This window comes from Chondrus crispus, genomic scaffold (genome assembly GCF_000350225.1).
Source record: "Chondrus crispus Stackhouse genomic scaffold, scaffold_37, whole genome shotgun sequence".
Classification (NCBI taxonomy): Eukaryota; Rhodophyta; class Florideophyceae; order Gigartinales; family Gigartinaceae; genus Chondrus; species Chondrus crispus.
In genome coordinates this window covers 44,546-58,461 of record NW_005179283.1, presented here as the reverse complement: position 1 = coordinate 58,461, position 13,916 = coordinate 44,546, and the positions used below count along the sequence as shown (strand labels likewise).

Below are 13,916 nucleotides of genomic sequence, written 5' to 3'. Positions count from 1 at the left end.
TGATTGAGCGAGAGCTGGCACTTCACGGGGTACCAAGGAAGCGCGGTGGGAGGGGGGAGAAGTTTAATTGGGGCGGGGAGCTGGAGGGGAACGCTGGAAGGAGGAAGTGCTGCAAGTGCAATGCGAAAACGGAGTACGTGTTTGACGGAAGGGCTAACTGTGCGAGGGGACCTTGCTGTCCGTTGCTGTGTCGGTCGCTGGCGGCGCTTGGCGGGCACGCAGGGAGTGTGAGGTCGTGCTGCAGGGAGAGTCCTATGAAGTGCCTACACGCAAGGAATGCTGGACAGAGGTCAAATGGAAGATTCACGTGAGGGATTAGCCCTTGTGGGGAGGCTTAGAGGCGTTGGTACGGCATTTTTGCAGGCAGCAGTCTTGGTGAATACGTTATGTTGATTATTTGGGGCCTCGTTGAGATGTGGGATGTCCAAGGACTGTGATAGCATTTGCGCAGGTTTGGAGTAAAATATTTACCGAATGTACGAGATGTGGATATGTGCAAGGACTGTGATGGCACTTGCACAGGCATGGAGTGAAACACTTACCGTATGCACGAGGATCAGTCTTGTACAACTACAACACAGAGTGCGTAGATGACATACCGTACCGCGGCAACAGTGATACCTTCACGAAATGCCAGTGCGTGGTGCAATGTCTACGGATACCGTAGACACTGCACCAGGACATGGAGATGGGGACGCGCGAAACCTGGAGACGCGAAACCTGGAGACACATGTGGGCGGCATGATGGTGCCAGCAGCTGCAGTATGAGGGCGGAGAATAATGCCTTTTGGAGGACCGGCTAGCAGGTAGCGAGCCGGGAGATGGCAGTGGCAGGCTCCAGTGCGATCAGTCAGCTGAGCTGCACAGAGGACAGGTACAGTAATTTATCTGCATTGGTGCCGGGCGCGTCGCTCGGAACGGTGCTTTGATTGAAGGGCGCCAAACTGCAGGATACAGCGAGTTGCTGGGATCACTGGGTCTCCAGTCTCCAGCTGCAGGCGGAAGGTGAGCCGCTACTATTTCAGAAATGATGGAAAAAGAGGAACGCCCCTCGTATGATCGCTGCCTCACGCGGATACTGCGAGAGTAGGAACATGCTTTTATCCGTCAAGCCGGCGTTTGAGGACTCACAGAGCCTCTTGTGGCAGCGAGCCCCCGGCTTGGGATTGCCAGACAGTCCATTCAATTGTAATTCGATGCCATCAAGACCTCGCCCCACCAATTCCGAGCAGAGACCCTGTTTACACAAACCATATCTCGTTGTATGCACTTCGTGGCCTCCTCAAATATACACCTGACCTTGTCGCCCCGCAACCGCCTCTACTCTTTAAATGCCTCTTTCCTCCGCGCCACGGGTAGCATTCACTGCCATCTGCCCGTTTCCTCTTCTCGCCCCGCCCCCCCGTTCTTTCGTGCAACGTCGTTACAGCACCATGTCGCTTCTCAAAGGCCGCAATGTCGTCGTCACAGGTGCCACTCGGGGGATTGGACGTGGCATAGCCATTGGCTTGGGTGAGCAAGGTGCCAACGTTTACATCACCGGTCGTACCAAGGGTCCTGGTCCGGGTTCCTTGGAGGAGATCGCAGAGCGAATCAGAGAAGTCGGCGGCAACTGCGACTATTTCGTCGTGGACCATTCGGATGATAAGCAAATTGAAGACCTTTTTGCCCAGCTAGCCACTCGTCTTGCAGCGGATGGATCCAAATTGGACTTCTTTGTCAACAACGCCTACTCAGCTGTGCACTTCCTCACGAGTTCCGCTGAGGTTCCATTTTGGAAGAAGAGCGTAAAAAACCCATCCGTCCCAGATCCAGACTCCAACCCGGGAGACTATTGGGATTGCGTCAACGGCGTAGGGCTGAGGAACAATTTTATATGTTCCACACGCGCTATTCGAATGATGGAGCCGCATGGAAGCGGCATGATCATTAACATCACATCTTGGGGTGGTATGACCAGCTTATTTGATCCGGTTTATTCTATTGGCAAGCAAGCGATTGACCGCATGGCTGCGGAGCTCGCACTTGCTGCACCGGAGGGCGTCAAATCCATTGCATTCTGTCCTGGCTTCGTGACCACAGATGTCTTGCTTGAGGTAGCCACAAAATTAGCGGAAGAAGCACAACGCCAAGGCCAAGACCAACAACCAGAGATTTTGCCGCTCTGGAATGCTGAGTCCCCTCGTTTCGTGGGCAAGGTCCTCGCTGCTCTGCTCACGGAGAAGGGGGAGCCTCTCTGGGACAAAATGAACGGCAAGGTGGTCATCGCCGCAGAGGTTGCTGACGTTCTTGATGTCACTGAGGACGACGGCTTCAGACCACTTTCGTTTAGGTCTATTAGGTACTTTTTAATGTCACAGGTCGGCTTCTTAATCCATTCTCCATTAAGACTGCTTATCCCCCGGACTTTGAAAGCTTCGTGGCCAGCTGTACGGTGGGGAGCTGGGGCGGCGAAGTACTGGAACTAGACTCTACTCGCAGCTCCAGCATATGCGAACCTCTGCTCTTACACCCGTTGCTGAGATGTCATCACTTATGTATGGGTCTCACAAAACCGTTCCGTTGCCTTCTCGTTACTTGACATGGTGCGAAAAGTACGATCATGTGGCAATGCCCGCCACAAGCAGCATCAATGTGCGGGACCACCGGACAGCCTCGCGTATGTCAGAACACCTGGGAGGTGACCAGTGTGTGCAGCGGACGGAAGGATTTTGCCTCCTTGCAGTTCGGTTCAACTTCTTACTTTCCGAATACTCATATCGTGACATTGATGCCCCTGAGAGCAGCGATTCTCCTGATGAGCTTCCGATGCTCTACAGAGACAAACTCTGACGCGATTTCCTTGACAGATGCAGTATCTGCGTTGCATTCAATTAATCGCAGAGCTAGAGCCATCTCAGGTGTCGGGGCGACCCCCAGAGAGGCGATGACGTTGCAGATGTAGTCTGCATCTGTGGCCAGCTGTTTCGCGCCAGCTTCGTTCACTTTCTGAATAGAACAAATTTTCTCCACGTAAAGCTCCATAGCACTAATCGCTAACACACTGATCCATACTCCGGCGAATGACATGTTGGTTATGCCCTCCTCACCTGACAGTTCTTCTCCAGCTTCCTGACCACCGACCTCGCCAGACGTGGACTCTCTAGGTCGTCCAATTCTTCCTCTCCTAGAAGTCTGTTGTGACCCTGGGCTGTTAGCGCTAAACACATACGGAGATCGCGGCGTCGCATACTTGGCGTCCTCCTCATCAGGCACAAACGGTTCTAGCTGTTGGGGAATCGTCATCAAATAATCAGCAACTTCCGTCGCATATCCTAGAGGCGAACTCGAAAATCCAAGCATTGAAACTTCTCCATCTGACGTTGCGCTGTTCCACAACTCACTGGTATTGAAAGATGCAAACCTAGCCTTCACACCATCGAACATGGTTTCATAGACAACTCGATGCACCACACTGAGCAACTGATCGTAGTCTTGGGCTGAATCGAGGGATTCAAAATCTGTCACTATCTTGGCTGTGAGCTTTTCGTCGCGAACTAGTTCCCAAACAACAGCAGCTTCGATAGGGTTCTCGCTCTCTGATTGGGATATAAACTGCTTGATTCTTTCGAAAAGGTTTCCTTTCAAGGCAGTTGCGACTTCGAGAACTGGGGTTGCAGTACCGACGGCGACTGCGTACAGGGATTCTTTGCGTGACTCCCACGATCTTTTTAGAGAACTTGAGGCTATCAAAAGTCGCAGTGCTCCGCCGACTTCGGTCCATTCGTCCTCACCTGTGCCTGTCGGGGGCGCTGGCAAGCGCAATACCTTCAGCAAGCGGTCCGACAAAACAGATGCGATTGTGTTCGAAGCTTGCTTCATCGGACCGATTCCAGCACCACACGTTTGCCGGTTTAGTCTAGTGAGGAGAACATCCAGAGCTGATAGTACTCCTGCTGTGCAAGCCTCAATGTCTTTGGCTACTTCCGAAAAAGTGGGTCTGAAGCGTCGCGACGATGGGGGGCTAGAGGGGTGCGACATCGGCGCAGTTTGTGCAGAGGTACTACCCCTCGTGCTTGGGAGTTCAATTGCCGACACAGAAGTGCGGGCCTCTCGAATTGCCACTTGACTCGTACTCTTCCAAAACGAGCGGAACGGGCTCAGCAGTTCTGACACAGCTTTGATTATAGAGTCGGTAAGCACCACATCCTTCTCAGGCACAAGATCTTGCAACTTCTCGGAAAGATCGTCCGGCACAAATAACCGGGTGATCCTTGCAGAACCTGTCACAGATGCATGCGCCACATCGAAAAGGCGGTTTGCGATAGACTTCACAGTTTCCAGAGAATCAGGTGCTGAGGAAGAAACGAAAACATTGGATACGGGAAGGGGGTTCTTCAGATTACTGACAGCGTTCCAGATCAAAGGCGGTACGAGCTCCTGATGAAGGTCTGGAAATGTGGTGCGAAGCCAGTCGGCCTCCGCGCGGATCAAATCATACAAGGAACCGTAGAAGGCCAGAAGAATGACTTCGGCCCCAACACCAGCAAGATCCCCTGGCGTTCCCGAGAACATGGCTTTTTCTTCTTCAGAAATCGCAGCATCCCTCGCTTCCCACGCATTGCTCCAGAGTTTGCGGACCTGCTCACCCCTGAGCGCGACGTACTGAGTCTGAAAGGCACTATCCCTACCTGCGTGATCGAAGACAATCCTTGCATTAGAAGCTGCCTGTGAGTTTAGCTCTTCCAAAGCTTTCTTGAGTTGTGGGGCAGCGAGGGCTTCCAATTTGCGATCGGCTTCATCCAGTTGCTTGAAGCGGTCCGCAAGCTCCGCAATAGGCTTCAATGGAGCAAGAGTAGTTCGCAGTTGGCTGACAACGTCTGCCGCGGATACAAGGTCAGATCCATCAGCCGCCGACGACGAAAGAAGTGCGTCGAGCCTTGAAAGGAGGCGCTCCGCATCCACGGCCTGGCTCAGCAACTCTGTGGCGCGTTGCACGCGGCGGACGATAGTATCAGCATCAGCGATGGTAGTGACGGACGAAGCGACGCCCGTCTCCACACCCTCAACACGTAGACCGACGCCGTCGACGCCGGCACGCAATAGATTTGAGCGCTGACGTACTTTGTCGGTCTCGCGGACGACCCAGGGCACGGCGGAGAGAGCGGATTTGAGCGAGGTATCCAACACGATGTGACCGTCACGTATGTGATCCTGGAGCAAGTCAAGAAGGGCGGGGATTGAGGGGGAAGGGGAGGAGGAGAGAACGGAGTTGGTCCATGTAACTGCGTTGAAGTCGCCGGGAGGGACGTCAAATTGTGTAGTATTCGGGAGTTCGGAAAGGGCAGCCAGCGGCTGCGAGTCCGACGTGGTCATCTCAAGGCTCTCCAGAAGTTGTACGGCGATCCTGTAGCATAGAATGCAGGCGTGGAGCTCGCCGCATTACCAAATATGTTGCGATGGGCGGGGCAATGGGTTCAAGCACGTGGGTCCGTCGTGTCAGGAGCGGATTGCTCACGGGCAACGTTGAATGGTATGATGGCGAGTCAATGCCGGGTTGAACACGTGTTGCAGCCCTCTCGGATTAAAGAGCATACTGTACGATAAATCAGACGATTGGTTGGTGCTCTGAAATTGCAATCAAAATTTTTGTTAGAGCCCAACGCCTGCGCCGGCGCTCCATTCGCTTTCCCCACTTTGCCGTCCTTCTCCCATCATCCAACGCATCTTGAAACACTCGCGTTTGCCTCCTACCGTTGTCGCATTCTTGCAATGAGGCTGGAAAAATGTTACGTCTGTTCGTCCACCATATACCCAGGGCACGGCGCAATGTTTGTGCGCAACGATTCAAAAGTTTTCCGCTTCTGCCGCTCCAAATGCCGCAAGAACTTCAACATGAAGCGTAACCCACGTAAGCTTCGCTGGACCAAGGCCTTCCGCGCAGCTGCCGGAAAAGAGCTCGTCGTTGACTCTTCATTTGCTTTCGAGCGCCGTCGCAACCGCGTCGAGAAATACGACCGTGAGGTCGTGGCCACCACCTTGCGCGCCCTGCCGACTATCGACAAGATCAAGTCGGCCAGACAGAAGGATTTCTACAAAACGAGAATGGTTACGAGAGTCAAGGAAACGAGGAAGGACGCGCTTCGCGAGCTTGCCACGGGCGCAGATATCGTGCAACCGCTCATTGTCAGACAAAAAATCGCAGAGCGCAAGGATGTGGCGGTTCAACAGATGGAAGAGGAGGTCGCGCGTATCGAGGAGTGACAAAGGGTTTGTGCTTGGCCCTACCCCAGGCCTCAGGTATCTTCCTTGGCGATGTACGATTGTCCGTAAATTATTCTTTTTGCAGAGCGCTCTGTGTTTACGAAGACGGCTTTCGTCAGACCTTTTTCCGTATATCGACTTGCCCCTCCGCGGTCAGCTCACCAAATAGAACGCAGGACCTTCTGCACCACACTTTCGCACTCCCACTTAATTGCCGACCTTTGCCCTTGCCCAACTATGCGAGTGAGCAACAGTCCCAGCAGACGTCGACTGTAAACACAGAAATTTACCCATCACGCGCAGTACTCGCATCCCATCTCGTCTTGAAGATCGCTTAGTCCCCCCGCACGTGTGAAGAAGGCCATCTTGTACTAGTAATCTGACTTTGGACACGTGGGCGGCGGCAGTACGACAATCATATGGGATAGGGCTTGTGATCGATACCCGTAGCTACTCGCATCCCTTCGCGAAGACTTGCATAGTTTCCAGGGCGCACGAAAGCATCGCCAAGCGATGACATTCGGATCTGCAAGATCCTGATCAGATCGAATGAGCTTCAAATATGGACTTCTACCTACCAAGAAGGCGAAGCATAGATTTTACCTGGCTCTTGCTTACAAGAGTAGTCCGCTTGAGTCTGCGAAGTCTCGAAGAGCTTTTTTTTGTGTTGAGGTGCGCTTTTCCGGCACGATGGCGAAAAACATTACCCTTCTGATAGCGGCCCTCGGCGACGACAAAGCGCGCAGCTGCTCCCTGGTGAGTCTTGCCCGGACGCGGCATGAGCGTGCGAACTTGTCTTGTGAACAGTGAAGGGAAAGACGCGTATCGCATAAAAAGAGATTGCATCGTGGTTGGTGGTGAAGACCAAGAGCGCAGATTTTTGGCTGTGCGAAGTCCAACTGATCAGACTATAGCAGCGAAGTGCGAAGTTGATACTGTTGCAGCGCCCACCGAGTAGAACGATCATGTCCACGTATAAAGGTAGTCCGGTCCACTTCTGATCAAAAATTTTCTCGAAGCCGATGACGGGATTCGAACCCGTGATCTTTGGTTGACACGAATGTACAAGACCAACGCCTTCGGAGGTTGTCATAGCCACTTGGCCACACCGGCAACTGAGCGCACCAGGGGGAGAAACTTTTTGCTATTTATACCACTGTGTGAATGTTTCAAAAACTTACAGTACGATAGAGGAGTGTGACTCGTCAAAGGCGACTACTAAATTACAGTAACAGAAGAGTGCGCAAATGTTCAGCCCTGAACTCACAGGGTGTTCACAGGGTTAGCGCGATAAGTCATGCGGAGGCCGTGACGCCGAGTCGCAGTACTATGGCGTAAAGGCAACTGGACTTCTAGAGTGACAATATTAAGCAAGGTACAAGCAAACAGGTGCGCCAAGGAGGCAGAGAAGGCGGGTGGAGGGAGGCGGTGGAGACGTTGAACTCGACATGCAGGGGCGTTCACGTAGTTGAGGCCGAAACAAATGTGTGCGTCTGGTATGTCGTAAAATAGCACTAGAGCGCCTTGGGAGACCTTGAACTTTCTCCGTGAAGGAAAAAACGGGGCGTTGTGGCAGGGGCTGTAGGGATGCAATCCGACGTGTCAGGGTCCGCGGGCACAGGAGGCGGGAGAATGGGCACAGACGCTGGTGGGGTTGCTGGCGCCAACACGGACGCAAGTGCGGGCACAGGTTTTGCGGCGAGCGGCGGCGTTGGCGTGGGCACAAGGGAAGGCGAGAGGGGGCATGCACACAGGCGCGGATGTGGATGCGGACGCACGGGCGACGGGGACGAGCGCTCAGGAGAGGGCGTGGGGATCAGTGGTACAGAGCTCGTGAAATCATTTGGAGCACGTAGAGCGATAAGTGTGGGATCGAAGAATGGTACAGCACGTGCGTCGCGTTGTAGAGGCGGACGGCGACGTGGACAGCTGCTGGACGGGTGAGCGTCTTGGGAGATGAGGGAGCGACAGATGTCAGTCCGCTGAGCCCCGAACGCGGTACTTGGTGATGGCGCGAGCGTGGGCGGGGGTGGGGAGATCTGCGATGGGATGGTAGACGAATGCGTGTCCGCTGCACCACTGCGCTGTGGACGCCTTCGGCGAGCAAAAGTCCAATTGCAAGCCCGGCGTTAGGGTAGTGCGTCGCCATACTTGAGTCCGCAACGCGTTTGCACGTCACGCTTTCAAAACAGGTGGCCTCGCCTCTGGCTACGAAGTCACATCGCCCCGCCCAGTTTTGCGTCCGTGCTGGGCGGTTTTGTCACAAAGGCGATCTAGCAGCCTGGGGGTGCTGCTGAGGCCGCTGACGACGAAAAGCCACGGGCGCACGACCGAATCCTACGCGATTGCTTGCTCCTTGAAGACAAATGGCCTGAGGTGGACCTTGCTGCGCACAGCAGTCTTTGACGATCGCATTCGCAACATCTCCCCCCTTCCACATCTTAATAAAAGGTTAGATTCAGCAATGCTCCAGAGTTGCAACTGATCCTGCCATTCGTTGTTGCTCACATGCTTTCATGCAATCTGCACGCGCTCACACCGGATTGGAGTATGATCTATATGTCCTGCGACTGCGGAAGCACAATGAAATAATAATAAATCAGGGTACAATAAAAATGTGTTAAATAAAGTGAGATTTCGACAGGCACAACTGCCAGTCATGTCATTCGATTCTAGAATCTCACCGCAAGTTCACTTCTCGTGCTGTCCACCACCGCATTTGAAGACCAAGTCTGGTTCAGCCACAACCACACTTCTAGCTTCCGCCATCAATCATCTTCGTCTCTCCTGTCCGATGCCCTCAACTGCGAAGCTGGCTTCCCGCCTTCCATCGTCATCGACGTCACCTGAACGATGGTGATCATGGCCGGGACCGCCTCGGGCGGTCGCGTCAATCGCGCCGCCATGCGAGTCATTGCCAAGGCACAAGATGAGCTTGATGACATGGGGAAAGGACTGCGTCACCGCATGAGCGAGCTCCACGGCCTGCAGGATACGTTTGAGAAGGCAGTTAACAAACAGTCAAAGAGCCTCAAAGCGGTCGTAGCAACTAAGTCCTCGTCCGCGTCTCCTCCACCCGCGTCACAAACCGAGGAAACAAACAAGCCCAGCAGTGGGATGCCCCCAAGACCCGAGAGCGCACTTAAGCGAAAGCCTGTCGTATCACCTGGTGACTCCGGAACGGATTTTGTAGGCCCTGAAGAATTTGAAGACTACCTGTCCCACTTGCGCACTCGCCTTAAGGACATGCAATTACTCATGCCCGCCACTGGAGGCATGTTTGTTGAACTGTTCCTGGGTTCAATAAATGTTCGCTTCCCGCGCAAGTCCGAACGTATGGCATTCAAGCGCGAATATGAGAGGCTCAAGATGAAACTTGCACCGTTATTCGTCGTCACATGTGCCCTGTGTTTATACTTTGAAGATTACCGCTGGTTGCACATGTCGCTGCAGTTGGCCCTCTCATGTTATTACGTCACCTTAGCCGTCAGGGAGAACATCCTTCGCGCAAATGGCTCTAATATCCGTGCCTGGTGGATTATTCATCACTACTTTACGATGATGCAGGGCGTCCTACTCCTCACTTGGCCAGATGGGGAGTCGTACGCTCGCTTCCGCCGCCCGCTACACACATTTGGTTTGTATAATTCTATTCTTATGATTTTTCAGACTCGATATCAAATGGCACGCCTGTACACCTTGCGATCGCTAGGGCTGGTGAACGAGATGGATGTAGCGAGTTCCGATTCCACCCAAATCCACTGGAGTGAGACCATGCGCCTGCTACTTCCCTTAATTGTTCTCGGTCAGATCATGCAAGGCTCGCAAGCCTACCGCCTTTTTACGATTTACATGGATTATCCAAAGGAAGTGCAAATTTTGTTTCTTAGTCTCCTTTCCTTCGCCAACTTCGTAGGCAATTCAATTACAACCATGCAGGTCATGCTTGCAAAGCGAAAGCAACAAAAATCGCATTCAATCAGTCGACAAGCAGCATCTCAAAATGAAGCATCTTCGTCTGTTACAAAGAACTCCCCGGACGAACACAAGAAGGTCTCATGACAGCAACTATGTCCTCTTCCTGTTAGACACTGACAAAGACGACCTGCCTGATGATGTCGAAGCGGCTGCGTCTGTTTGGTTTAGGTGTAGTCATTGACTAGATATTTCCCTAGGGTGTAAAACAAGTATATCGGGCGCTTCTCCGTGAAGCTGATTGTACGAGAATTTCCGCTTGGTGTATCATGGACGGAGTCACGAACCCACATCCTCACTCGAAATCCTGAGATTGAAAAAGAGGAGTAACAAGCAGTTTCCATCCCCACTTTGTTTCTTCAAAGAAACAGCTGCGGAATCCAACAAACAATCGATGGCCACTGACTACAAAGCTCTTGACGCCATGTCGTCCTTTCGGCCACATCTCGTGCCATGTTCCGATAACATCTTTGGCATCTGGATCTCGGTAAAATGTGAGTTGCGCCCCGATACCAATGGAAGAACGTCGGTCGATTTCTACCAGTATGCGCGGTGTCCAAGGGGCAACGGATACCTCCTCTAAAATCTCGTCCTCTCCCTCGTAGTATGGATGGGCCGACTCTGATATCGCAATAGATCCACGCAGACGCTGAAGCAGAATTTCCTGACGCATCCTCGGATCCTTGTAGCATTGTTTGATGCTGGCGATTGTATGGCCTTTTATATTGCGGGAACTTTCACTGCTTATCTGCCTTGCAAGGGCGTCAAACTTATATTTCTGGATAAGTTCTGGTACATCGAGGATTTTCATCGGCTCGACGGTGTGCAGAAATTCGTCAGTGGACAGTGAGAAAATGCGGATGTATGGGAAAAGCTGAAGCAACACGGGAAGAACAACTTCTCTTTCGTCCTCTGTCCAAAAGGAAGGAGAGTCCGCGAGAACATTTGCGGCATCTGCTGCGTACTGCAGAACACGCTCCAAGATATAATCTTCCGTAGTCTTGAGGCAAGGAAGGGAGAGAATCCTCTGCAAAGCGGATATTGGTGCGCGAATAAATTGCTTGCTCGCAATAATCTCCTCGATGTGCGCTTGGACAAAAGTTTCTACATCGCGAATCCAGGACTTTTTTGCGTTGCTCTCTGCTTCATGACTCGGGTATAAATTGGATAGATGTTCAAAAATAGTGTCAAGATTCAAGATAGGGCGAGACGGATGAGAGGAGTCGATGCACCACCCTTGATGTGCGTTGAAGTCAACTTCGCGGTCGCCCATCCGTTGATGAATATGAGACAGTTAACAAAGAGCAATAAGCTTCAGTTTGCTCATAGACTCCTGGACAGTTTTGCTGCGCATTGGAAAGAGCAACAATGCGTGCACTCCTCCCAGATATGTGAGCGCTCAAGACTTAGATCTCTCGCCATAAAAAGAGCTGCCAATGACAAAAAAGGGATGTCTTCCTGAGTCCAAGAGCCAGGAATCAAACCGATGCCTGGGCCGATCACGCTCTCGGAAAGACAGACAGCCAACTCCGCATGCTGTTGGGGAAAGTCCGAGGTGAATCGACAGGCTACTTCATCGATTTTGCTGGTAACCTGTACTGGACATACTGTACCGTACACAGTATGATAGTTAGTTAGGAACGGCCCTCAGACCTCAGACCCGAGCCTATCCCTATGCTCCGGTTTGTGACGATTTCGGGCGTCACAATAGTTTGTGACGTTTTGGGACATTTTGCGGTGACTCATCCTCCACAGGTTGGACCAGTGCCATAAATAGGTGCAGTGTCCTTACACCGTCTCCAAATTCACACTCAAACTGTGATTGGTTTAAGAGATGAGATACTGATTGTGACGGTGGGTTGGAGCGTGTCGCTCAATCGTCTCCAACCTCACAAAAATGATCAAATTCTCTCTTTTTGTGATGCCTGTTTGAGACGTGAGAGGTGACTGTTCCACACCAGGTCGCATATCTCTTCAAAAAACGTGCTCGTCATCTCAAAAAGTACCCCTTCTCTCACATCTCTTCAGTTTTATGTCCCAAAACCGCCCCTGAGACCATTTCAGGCGCGCTTTCCAGGAGCAGCTTCCTTCAGCATATGTTATGCCCAGAAGACATATCAGCTATGATGAACATAGCCCCAATCCCCGATTATTCCGGGGAGTTAGAAGGAGAGATACTGAGGACATACAGGCTGCCGCTGGTGATGCTATTCCTCCAGAGTCTCAGCCAACGATTACGGCTCAGCAGCACTACCCCGAAAACCAACTGGGGCTTGTAGACCTCTACGATACTAGTAGCACTGCTTCGCGATCCGAAGAAGGTGTTCCGGACAGTTTGGGAGGCGTTGGAGATATTATTGTCGATGAAGGCGTGTCAACTGACCACATATCGCCAAATGTTTCCCCTCGTGCGCCTGTTCAGACCACAGAATGCCATCGAAGCTCTGCCAGTCTACCATTGGACGATTCCGACTTTCAGAACACGCCTCTGAGAAGTGGTCCGGCGCCCCCAGTGTTTTTGCCTACAGAGGCTTTTGTTCACGAATCTCCCAACTCAGACTTGCAGTTCTCCTCCTCTGAAGAGCTCTTTCTTCCTGGTTCAAGTTCCGCATCTTCTCACGCTAGCAGTGCGCCGTTCGTTGAGCTCGAAGAGTTTGAAACTACTGTGTCGCGTCAGGAAGTGCACGAGCTAGGCCGTTCATCGTACATGGCTACGTTTTGCGCCACCGGGGGAGAGTTTGGCGCTTCCCTTTGTGAAGATCTCGATAGTCGCATCTATCACGATTTCGACGATGAACGTTTTGCGGTTTGTCCCTGGGAGGACGTCCAAGAGGAAGACAATTTATCTCTTCGGGCCACTGTTACGCCTGAAGAGATAGAAGCGCGTGCGCAAGCGCAGAGGACGGGGGGGATGGACACCTGGCAGTACGACGATCCGTTTGGAGAGATCTCTGTCAGGTTGGATGACGTGAATGAATCGCTAGAGAAGCGTTTCGTTATGGAGGCTAACGAAGTGCTGGACAAGGTTATTGCGGATGTGGAGACTAGGACCGTGGAAGAATTTGATGAACGCAACGAGGAAGTGAACTTGACGCCATTGAGCTGCGTGCAGACATTCGTTTCCGACTGTTTGTTGAAGAAGTTACGATACGGTGCAATTCGAGTTTTGTACCAACAGGGGAAGGCAGGCAAGACGAAAGAAGAGCTGTTGGGTCTACTTATCTTGCATGTCCTTTGTGTCGCTTATGGAGAATCAGCAAGCACACTTTGTGACGTTTCTAAAGGTGACTTCTTGTTTCAAATGGGAATCAAAGCTGATAGATACCACTCCGTGTGGGGTGCCCTTTGCGGCACAAAGGAAAAAAGGAGCACCTACGACATGTCTGCTACGGGCTGGTCTCGCACAGCGAATAGGGCTACGACTCTCATTGCAGAGGTCGAAGCGGAGACTGGTCGAAGCGGAGACTGCGGCGATTAACAGAGAATTTCTCTATGTTCCCAACGCCACCGTACTATCTCTCGACGATGACCATCTGAGAATGGCGTCGCGAGCAGTAGTCGATCTCACCTACTTAAAGCAACTAAACGACCAGAAGAAAGTACTCGGGCCTGTTGGGAACGCATTATGCAGTGCTCTAAATCCCTTCTTCCTGGCATGTCACTTTTCGCGTAGCGGCGAGAAGCTATTGCATATGTGG

At 52.2% G+C, this 13,916-nt stretch overlaps 7 protein-coding genes; 5 read left to right on the top strand and 2 right to left on the bottom strand.

The window, feature by feature from the left end:
* The first annotated feature begins 1,433 nt into the window (after positions 1-1,433).
* On the top strand, positions 1,434-2,468 carry CHC_T00006141001 (hypothetical protein). The gene has a single exon (XM_005718242.1). It carries the CDS (start codon positions 1,434-1,436, stop codon positions 2,466-2,468), a length of 1,035 nt encoding a protein of 344 aa, XP_005718299.1.
* Positions 2,469-2,582: 114 nt separating this feature from the next.
* On the top strand, positions 2,583-2,684 carry CHC_T00006140001 (hypothetical protein). Its single transcript, XM_005718241.1, has one exon. It carries the CDS (start codon positions 2,583-2,585, stop codon positions 2,682-2,684), a length of 102 nt encoding a protein of 33 aa, XP_005718298.1.
* Positions 2,685-2,754: 70 nt separating this feature from the next.
* On the bottom strand, positions 2,755-4,554 carry CHC_T00006139001 (hypothetical protein). The gene has a single exon (XM_005718240.1). The coding sequence runs from the start codon at positions 4,552-4,554 to the stop codon at positions 2,755-2,757; it is 1,800 nt and encodes a 599-aa protein (XP_005718297.1).
* An 876-nt stretch (positions 4,555-5,430) lies between these two features.
* Positions 5,431-5,620, top strand: CHC_T00006138001 (hypothetical protein). XM_005718239.1 is given in 2 exon segments: positions 5,431-5,586; positions 5,587-5,620. The coding sequence occupies 1 exon segment, from the start codon at positions 5,431-5,433 to the stop codon at positions 5,584-5,586; it is 156 nt and encodes a 51-aa protein (XP_005718296.1). The 3' UTR covers positions 5,587-5,620.
* A 131-nt stretch (positions 5,621-5,751) lies between these two features.
* On the top strand, positions 5,752-6,327 carry CHC_T00010297001 (ribosomal protein L24). XM_005718238.1 is given in 2 exon segments: positions 5,752-6,243; positions 6,244-6,327. The coding sequence occupies 1 exon segment, from the start codon at positions 5,752-5,754 to the stop codon at positions 6,241-6,243; it is 492 nt and encodes a 163-aa protein (XP_005718295.1). The 3' UTR covers positions 6,244-6,327.
* CHC_T00006136001 (hypothetical protein) lies at positions 6,320-7,023 on the bottom strand. XM_005718237.1 is given in 2 exon segments: positions 6,320-6,813; positions 6,814-7,023. The coding sequence occupies 1 exon segment, from the start codon at positions 7,021-7,023 to the stop codon at positions 6,814-6,816; it is 210 nt and encodes a 69-aa protein (XP_005718294.1). The 3' UTR covers positions 6,320-6,813.
* A 2,082-nt stretch (positions 7,024-9,105) lies between these two features.
* On the top strand, positions 9,106-10,483 carry CHC_T00006135001 (hypothetical protein). XM_005718236.1 is given in 2 exon segments: positions 9,106-10,305; positions 10,306-10,483. 1 exon segment carries the CDS (start codon positions 9,106-9,108, stop codon positions 10,303-10,305), a length of 1,200 nt encoding a protein of 399 aa, XP_005718293.1. The 3' UTR covers positions 10,306-10,483.
* The last annotated feature ends 3,433 nt before the right edge of the window (positions 10,484-13,916 follow it).